General features: G+C 43.4%; 1 protein-coding gene across 1 annotated transcript; it reads right to left on the reverse strand.

The window, feature by feature from the left end:
* Positions 1-962: 962 nt before the first annotated feature.
* MRGPRD (MAS related GPR family member D) lies at positions 963-2045 on the reverse strand. Its single transcript, XM_055270993.2, has one exon. It carries the CDS (start codon positions 2041-2043, stop codon positions 1078-1080), a length of 966 nt encoding a protein of 321 aa, XP_055126968.1. The 5' UTR covers positions 2044-2045; the 3' UTR covers positions 963-1077.
* Between the last annotated feature and the right edge of the window lie 7857 nt (positions 2046-9902).

Genomic DNA, 9902 nt, shown 5'->3' on the forward strand with positions numbered 1-9902 from the left:
TTCCTCCTCCCTCACCTCTTTAAGTCCGAGACTGACTCTGCAGGGACCTCCTGTCTTGCAGCCCCTCCATGCAAGCCCCGAGCCTCGAGGCTGGATGCTGGGTGGTAGGGAAGGGCTGTGATCTGTGGAAAGTGCAGGGAACATCCGCCTTGTTCTGGCCCCAGGGGACTGTGGGAAGGAAAGCAGGAGGGAGGAGAGTGGAGCCAGCTGATGTGTGTCCCAGATGTTCCCTCTCTGGGCTTTTGGGCAAAGTAAGGGGGCCCTGGGAGGGACAGTCAGTCAGGTACGAGACTCTGGATGTGGGGAACATTGCCTGGCAGGCTGCCCTCCACTGCCTGGGGCACTGTCCCATCAGCGTCTGCTGGAGTGACTGCCAGTGAAGCCAGGCAGAGGCTCTTCCCTTCCCAGTGCAGCCTGGAGGAAAGCGAACAGGCCTGCCCTGGGTACGAGGGGTGATGGTAAGGCGACCTCATAGCAAACGCCAGGGGTCAAGGGCTGCTCAGGGGTCAGAGGGATGGTGGGGCAGGGTCTCATGGCCCACAGCCAGCAAGATCTGGGTCAGCGATGGCGACACCGTTTACTTGCAGACTGCAGGCACACCTGGGGAAAGGTGCACGGGGGCACCACCTTGGTGGCCAGTTGGTGCCACCCAAGGACCAGCATAGGGCCAAAGATCACCCGAGGTCACCTGCCTCCTCCACAAAGATGCCTTCTTAGGCAGAGAAGGTGGTTGCGAGAAAGCTTTCATATTCAAAGAAGATGCCTGTTATCCACCCATAGGTAACCAGCTTAAAGCAGGGTAGGGCTAAAAGCTAATATTTTCCCCCAACCAGATGATCTACTATAAACAAATAAATTGCATCTTCCAGCGGGGTTGCATTGTGAGATTCAGGACACAGGTGGTGTGGGGAGCTTTGACATGCAGGGAAGGGATCCCCACACGCAGCTGCAAAGTCCTTGGGGCTCCCCCAAGAAGGCCGGCCAGACACTTGGCAGGGACGAGGTGGGAGGCAGCTCACGGCTTGGGAATCTCCAGGGCACGGGCTCACACAGATGGGATGCACCTGTGGGTGGCTCTCAAGCCCCCATCTCATTGGTGCCCATGGTGGGCGTCTCCCCACCTTCCAGCTCGGGCTCCTCGCGAAGCGCCTGTCGGAGCACAGTCCCCAGGGACCTGGTGGGCAGCCTGTGGCTCCTCCGGCTGCCCACCAGGAAGTAGATGACGGGGTTGGCGCTGCTGCCTATGGACGAGGAGAGGCGTGACAAGCTGAAGCACAGGAGCTGCATCTCGGGCGGCAGCCTCAACCAGTACAGCACAAACCAGTAGATGCTCAGAGGCAGCGAACAGATGAGAAACACCAGGACAGAGGCCAGGATCACCACGAACAGCCGAGTGGGCTGCCGCCGCCACTGCTGGGAGCTCCTCCGCACCCGGACAAAGAGGGTCAGGCTGGACAGAGTCATCACTGGGGTTAACACCCCCATGATGAGGGCGGCCTGGACCATGTCCACCCTGAAGCACCGATCTTCATTGAATTTCAAGAACTTGCTGCAGAAGGAAGAGGTCAACCCGTTCATCAGGAGACACAGCATCCAGAGTGGGGCACACACCCAGGCTGACAGGTGCCTGGGCCGGTGACACTTGTACCAGATGGGGAAGAGGACGGAGAGACAGCGATGGGTGCTGATGGCCGTCAGCAGGCTCAGGCCCGCTGTGTAGGCGAAGTACTTCAGTCTCTTCATCAGCTCGTGGACCTTGTCAGTGGTATTGACCAGGGGCTGGGTTTCCAGGCTGAGCATGGAAGCCATGCTGAAGAGGAAGAGGAGGTCGGCTGCCGCCAGGTTGAGGATATAGATGCAGAAGGGGGTCCCGCGCATTCGAAAGCCCAGCAGCCAGATCACCGTGCTGTTGCCTGCCATCCCGCACAGGCAGGTGAACATGGCCAGGGAGCTCAGCAACAGGTAGGCCGTGTGCACCATGCTCCCTCTGGAATGGTTTAGGGCCGACTCCGGGGTCCCACTGCTATTCAAAGTCTGGTTCATCCCTACGGGAGGAAGATGCACCAATGTGAAATTCTGTGGTTGCTGGGACCCCGGGGGACCCCTGGGTTCCCCTCGAATTTCCAGCTTCAGAGCTCTCCCCTCCAGGTTCTTTATGCAACAGACTATGACCAGGACGCTTAACCTTCCCCTGCTCCGGTGACTCACTCAGCCCAGATCTGCCTCCAGGGTCACCTTCATAGCTACAAAGCTGTTATAGATGCCCTCTATCTGGTTAAAAAATTCTCTTCTATCTTGCTTTGAATTATTTTTTAAATCATGGAGAAGTATTGACTTTTATCAAATGCTTTTTCTACATCTATTATAGAAAAATCACTATTATCAATAGATGTAGAAAAAGTATTTGATAGAAGCATTTGATATCCTTTTTTTCCTCCTGCCAAACCTTGTGAGTTAATTAAAAAAAAAAAAAAAAGACCTTGGGGCTGGGCGTGGTGGTGCATGCCTGTAACCCCAGCACTTTGGGAGGCTTGCTTGAGGCCAGGAGTTTGAGACCAGCCTGGGCAACATAGCAAGATCCCATCTCTACAATTTTTTTTTTTAATTAGCCGGGCATGGTGGCACACACCTGTGGTCCCAGCTACTTGAAAGGCCAAGGTGGGAGGATCACTTGAGCCTGGCACATCGAGGTTGTAGTGAGCCATGGTCCCACCACTGCACCCCAGCCTGGAAGACAGAGCAAGATGCTGTCTCTTAAAAAAAAAAAAATTAGACCTCGGGGCAAAGAGTAGAATTAACTACACTCCTTAGTTTAAGACACACCATGAGCATCAGCCCATTAAAAACCCTTCATTTATTCAAGTTTCCTTCCCCATCCCATCTTAGCTGCCTTTTTCCTCCCGCCACTTGCATCCATCCAACCTGTTTCACACAAGTCCTTGGACACCTCGATATCTTTCAAGATGGAGTGGTTGCCCATTGTGTTTTAGATTTACATAAATGTTGTGATTTAGAATTAGTGATTTTTTTATTTTTCACTTGACGATATGTTTGTAGGATCTATCCAGGTGGCTGTATGCAAAAGTTGTGGTTTAAAATGTCATCATGCACATTGATCTGTTATCCATTCCTTACTGTGGATCCTCAGCTTGCTTCAAAATTCCCATTATCACCAAAACACTGTGTTGAACATCCTCATGCATGTACCCATTGGACTTGACTCAGGATTTTTCTGGGATACATTCTTGGAGGAGGATTGCTTGATCATAGAACATATGCACATGTAGTTTCGCTAAATATTTCCTGGTAGTTATTTTTCTGAGTGGCTGCTTGAGGTTTCACCTGTACCAGCAGAATAGGAATGTTCACATTTTCCCATTCTCTCACCAACACTTGGTGTTATTTGTTTTTCTAACTTTTGCCAACCTGATGGCTGCAAAGTGATATACTGTAGATGTTTTAACTTGCATTTCTGTGATTACAGTGAGTTTGAGCATCAATTCATCTATCTGTTAGCCATTTGGAGTTCCCCTTCTTCAAATTGCCTGTTCACACCTGTTGTCCATTTTTCAGTTGGGTTTCCTTTCTTTTCCTTCCTAATTTGCAAGAGTTGCTTGTATTTCTAGGTATTAATGCCTTCCTGGATTTAGACATTGCAGATACTTTTCTCTGAGAACTCTCTGTTTTTTATGGCAACTTTATCTATTATGAACTTTGGGTTGGAAGACATCCTAAATTTTGGTATAGCCAACTCTTCAGAATTTTTTCTCTGAAATTTTGTGTCTTCTAAATCTGAAAGTATTCTGTCCCCCTAGATAAAAAATATAGTCTTTTATATTTTCTTCTATTACTTTTATAGTTTTTCCCATTCAGATTTTGGTTCTTGGATCCAACTGGAATCTATTTTTTATGAGCTTGATTTTTCCTCCATATTATGGATCAGCTTTCGTAACACTGTCTCCTAAACAGTCTATCCTTTCCCTATTGACTTATTAAGTTCCCATTTACACATGGGACTGGGTTTTTAATTTCATTCTTCATTCTGTGTCACTGGTTTGTCTCTCAGTTCCTACAACATTAACACAGTGTTTTGCTTTTTTTTAAAATATGTCTTTCTGCTATGTCATTTTATTTTACGAGATGCATCTCCCTTCTTTAACTTTGTTTGCCAAAATTGAATTAGCCATTTGTGAATCTTTATTCTTCCTTAAAATTTTAGAGCAAATTTTTGGAATTCCTAAAAGAAGGAAACTCTCAAGTTTTCAGTAGAAGTTCATAGAACTTGCAGATTATTGTATTAGAGAATTGTCACATTCACAATGTTAAGTCATTATGTCCATAGCCTGAAATGTCTGTCTGTTCTCAAATCCTTTCTTACATCCTGTAAAATAATTAATAATAACATTTAATTTTTTTTTTTTTTTTTTGAGATGGAGTCTCAGTCTTTTTGCCCATGCTGGAGGGCAGTGGCACGATCTCGGCTCACTGCAACCTCCAAATCCTGGTTTTAAGTGATTCTCCTGCCTCAGCTTCCTGAGTAGAGCAGCTGGGATTACCGGCACCCGCCACCACGCCTGGCTAATTTTTGTATTTTTAGTAGAGATGGGGTTTTGCCATGTTGGCCAGGCTGGTCTCGAACTCCTGACCTCAGGTGATCCAGCCTGCCTCGGCCTCCCAAAGTGCTGGGATTACAGGCATGAGCCACTGCGCCAGGCCATAACATTGAAATTTTACTCATAAAAGTTCTGTACACTTTATTGTGTTAATTTCTAGATATTGTTTTAGTGGTTTTGCTGGCATTGTAAATGGTATTTTATTACATCTAAAAAATTTTCCTTTTTTTTTATTTTTGAGATGGAGTCTCCCTCTGTTGCCAGGCTGGAGTGCAGTGTTGAGATCTCGGCTCACTGCAACCTCCAACTCCCTAGTTCAAGCGATTCTCCTGCTTCAGCCTCCCAAGTAGCTAGGATTATAGGCACACACCACTATGCCCGCTAATTTTTGCATTTTCAGTAGTGACAGGGTTTCACCATGTTGGCCAGGCTCGTCTTTATCTCCTAACCTCGTGATCCACCTGCCTCAGCCTCCCAAAGTGCTGGGATTACAGGCGCAAGCCACCGCGCCTGGCCTACTTACATTTTTATTGGACAGCTGATGTATGGAATTGGATTAATAATAATACTTCTTGTTTCATGACATCCTGTTAACATTGGTTGCCCTCTTTTATTTTTTAGTGTATATATGTTTGTATTCATATTAATGTAGGTACCCACCATCCAACATGAAAACCATGATTTTGACGATAACTTATTTAATTTTTCAGTTTGTTTAGGCTGCTGTATGGAGAATAGACTGATAAGGACAAGGGGAGAGGCTGGGAGACAAGTAAGGAGTCTGATGCAGGTGCTAGTGGGAGCTGAACTGGCATGGTGGCTGTGGAGTGTAGGTCATGAGAAACAGCTGGGTTTGGAATAAAATTTAAAAGTAGAGCTCACAAGCCTTGCTGATGAATTGGACACTGGGGGGATTCCATTAGTTTATGCATTCAATTATTAATTCAGTAGTTCATTCATTCAGTATACCCCAGTGAGTTCTTACCTTTGTCCAGGCCCTTTCCATGAATAAAGTAGGCACCTACAATGTATGAGGATTCTGATTTCTCTACACCCTCACCAAAATTTGTTATTAGCTGTCTTTTTTATTGTAGCCATCCTATTGGGTGTGTGAATTGGTATCTCATTGTGATTTTGATTTGCATTTCCCTAATGACTAATGATGTAGAACATTTTAACATTTTTTCACATGCCTATTGGTCATTTGTATATCTTTGAGGAAATATCCATTCAGATTCTTTCTCCTTTAAAATTGGATTATTTGTCTTTTTATTGTTGAACTATTAAAGCTGTTTTTTTGTTTGTTTGTTTTGAGACGAATTCTCGCTCTCTCGCCCAGGCTGGAGTGCAATGGCACAATCTTGGCTCACTGCAACCTCCGCCTCCCAGATTCAAGTGATTCTTCTGCCTCAGCCTCCCAAGTAGCTGGGATTATAGGCACCCACCATCATGCCTGGCTAATTTTTGTACTTTTGTAGAGACAGGGTTTCACTGTGTTGGCCAGGCTGCTCTCGAACTCCTGACCTCAGGTGATCCACCCGCCTTGGCCTCCCAAAGTGCTGGGATTACAGGTGTGAGCCACTGCGCCCAGCCAAAGTTTTTTAAAAATAAAAATTGTATATATTAGACTCTGATGAGATATGATTTGCAAATATTTTCTCCCACTCTGTAGGTTGCCTTTTCACTCTCTTGACGGTGTCCTTTGAGACACAAAAGTTTTTACTTTGATGAAGTCCAGTTTATTTATTTTTTTCTTTCGTTGCTTGTGTCTTTGGTGCCATGTCTAAGAATCCACTGCCAAATCCGAGTTCATGGAGATTGGAGATTTACGTCTGTGTTCTTTTCTAAGGATTTTGTGGCTTTAGCTCTTATATTTAAGTCATTGATTCATTTTAAGTTAATTTTTGTAGGTAATGTGTCACCTTCATTTTTGAAAGATATTTTCTCTGGATAAATAATTCTAGGTTGACAGTTTTAAAATTTATCTTTTAAAATGTTAAAGATGTCATTCTGTGGTCTTTTGCATAACTTCTGAAAAGAGGTCTGTAATAATTCTCATCCTTTTCTCTCTCTCTCTCTCTCTTTTTTTCTTTTTGATACAGGGTCTGGCTCTGTCACCCAGGCTGGAATGCAGTGGCATGATTTCGACGCACTGCAATCTTCATCTCCTGGGCTCAAGCCATCCTCCCACCTCAGCCTCCCAAGTAGCTGGGACTACAGGTGCATGCTACCATGCCCAACTAATTTTTGTATTTTTTGTAGAGATGGGATTTCACCATGTTGCCCAGGCTTGTCTCAAACTTGTGAGCTCAAGCAATCCATCTACCTCAGCCTCCCAAAGTGCTGGAATTACAGGCATGAGCCACTGCACCTGGCCATCTCTGGCTGTTTTTAAGGTCTTTTCTTTATCATTGGTTTTCAAAAGTGTAGATATGATATTCTTTGGTATAGTTTATTTTGGTGTTCATTATATTCATTGAGGTTCTTAGATCTGAGGGTTTATAATATTTATTTATTTATTTATTTATTTATTTATTTTATGAGACGGAGTCTTGCTCTGTTGCCCAGGCTGGAGTGCAGTGGCACAATCTCAGCTCACTGCAACCTCTGACTCCCAGGTTCAAGTAATTCTCCTGCCTCAGCCTCCTGAGTAGCTGGGACTACAAGCATGCAGCACCACGCCCAGCTAATTTTTTGTATTTTTAGTAACCTGGGGTTTCACTGTGTTAGCCAGGATTGTCTCAATCTCCTGACCTCGTGATCCACTCACCTCAGCCTCCCAAAGTGCTGGGATTACACAAATGAGCCACCGCGCCTGGCCTATAATTTTTATTTTATAATTTTATTATGAGTCTGGAAAATTTTGGCCATTTTCTTTAAATATTTTCTTCCCCCTTTCTTGGAATTCGTATTAGACACATGTTATATTGCTTGATATTGTCTCACAGATTACTAAAGCTCTGAGTTTTTCTCTTCTCTGTGCTTCATTGTAAATAGTTTGCCTTGCTTTCAAGTTGTCTGATCTTTTCTTCTGCAGTGTGTAATCTTGTTCTTAATCCCATTCAGTAAATTTTTTTTTTGTTCCACACACTATATTTTCAGCTCTAGAAGTTGCATTTGGTTCGTATCTATACCTCACATTTTTCTTTTCATTGTCTTCATGTTTTCCTTGAAATCTTTGAGCATTTCTGACAGGCGTTTAAAATTCCTTGCCTGCTAATTTTATCTCTGTCATTTCTTGGTCTCTTTCAATTTACTAATTTTACTCCTGGTTGGGGGTCCCATTTTTCTGCTTTGTTACATGTCTAGTAATACTTCCTTAGATGCTGGACATTGTGAGTTTTACATTGTTGAATGTCTGAATTTTTAGCTTTTTGTTAAACAGTGGTAGGCCTTCTTCTGGCAGACATTTAATTTACTTACAGATAAATTTGATCCTTTCAAGACTTGTTTTGAACTTTCTTGGAGCAGGTCTAGAGTAGCTATAGGGGTAACCTTTTTGGGCTTTCTACTGAATGTCCCAAGTTTCCAGCAAAGTCACTCTACTTTAGCTTATCAGAACTTGAACCCCTCTCAGCCCTGTGTGTACTCTGAGAATTGTTCAGCGGACAGATAATCAGTAGTTGTTCTTTGCCCAGTTTCGAAGAGTTCGTTTCATCTTGTGCACAACTTAGTTTTCAGCCAGAGACTCAAAGGGTCTATGCAGGATTTTGGAGTTCTTCCCTTGAGTAGTTCACTTCTTTCTCTCTGGTGCTCCATCTCACAAATTCCAACCACTTAATTCTCCTGAGCTCTGACTCAGAGAGAGCACCATAGTCCGCTTGGCTTCCCCCACTTCTGTGCCACTGTCCAGAAAGTATCTGTAGGCAGAAAGCCAGGGTAATCATAGGACTTGCCTCTTATATTTCTCTTCTCTCAAGATCTCAGTCCTGGGCTACCTCTTGTCCAATATATGCCAACAGTTGTTTCATATGTTTTCTACAGTTTTCTAGTTGTTTACAGTGGTAGGGCTGGTCCAATACCAGTTAGTCCATCATGGCCAGAGACAAAAGTGTCTCTGTTATGTTTCCTGTTGATTTTTGCTGATGTATAGGAGCACTGTTGATTTTTGTAGTTTTTACCAATCAGGTAAATGTTATGATTTATTTTACCATGTCTATCAGTTTATCTGTTGAATATTTTTATTTTTCTGTGCAACTATCCCTATACCTTTACCTTTTTTTCATGTCTTAGAGCATGGTCCAGATCATCTAGTACTATACTGAACAATGCCTGGAATCAGGTACGCTTATCTTCTGCCTAATTTTTTTATTTTTTATTTTATTTATTTATATGTTTTTTTGAGACAGAGTCTCACTCTGTTGCCCAGGCTGGAGTGTACTGGTGTGATCTCAGGTCACTGCAACCTCTGCCTCCTAGGTTCAAGTGATTCTCGTGCCTCAGCCTCCCAACTAGCTGGGACTACAGGCATGCACCACCACGCCTGGCTAATTTTTGTATTTTTAGTAGAGATGGGGTTTCACCATATTGGCCAGGCTGGTCTTGAACTCCTGACCTTGTGATCCGCCCACCTCGGCCTCCCAAAGTGCTGGGATTCCAGGCGTGAGCTACCGTGCCCGGCCATTTTCTGCCTAATTTTAAAGAGCATGTGTCTAAAGTTTCTCCATTAGATATGTTTACTCTCGGTTTTTGATATTATCTTTTATAAAGTGAGAAGGTTTCCTTCTTAGTTTTCTGAGAGTTTTTATCATAAATGCATGGTGAAATTTATCATAAACTTTTTTTCTGCATCTACCAAGATAATAATTTTCTTTTTTTCTCCCTCTGTCTACTTATGTGATGAATATATGTTGATAGATTTTCTGGCATTTATTCAACCTTCTATTTCTAAGATAAACCATTTAGTTAGTTCTGAGAGGTTTTTGCTCTGATTTTATTTAGAACATTTTGTTCCATGTTTATAACTGAAATTGGCCCATAATTTTCCCTTCTGGTACTATCCTTGCCTGTTTTTTATTTCAAAGCTAAAAGGTGATACTGGCTTTATAAAATGAGTTGGAGAGATTACCCTTTTTCTCTGTCTTCTAGAACAATTTGTGTCATGTAAGGATTATCTTTCTTTGAAGGTTTGGCAGAAGGTAAAACCATCTGTTCTGGTAATTTTTATGTAAGCGTGAGTGGATGTGCATGGCTTTAAAAAGAACTACAAATCCAATTTATTTAATGTTTTAAGTCTACTCAGGCATTTAATTTCTTACTGAGTTACAGTAGGCAATATTATTTTTCTAG

Source organism: Symphalangus syndactylus, chromosome 1 (genome assembly GCF_028878055.3).
Source record: "Symphalangus syndactylus isolate Jambi chromosome 1, NHGRI_mSymSyn1-v2.1_pri, whole genome shotgun sequence".
In the NCBI taxonomy this organism is placed as follows: Eukaryota; Metazoa; Chordata; class Mammalia; order Primates; family Hylobatidae; genus Symphalangus; species Symphalangus syndactylus.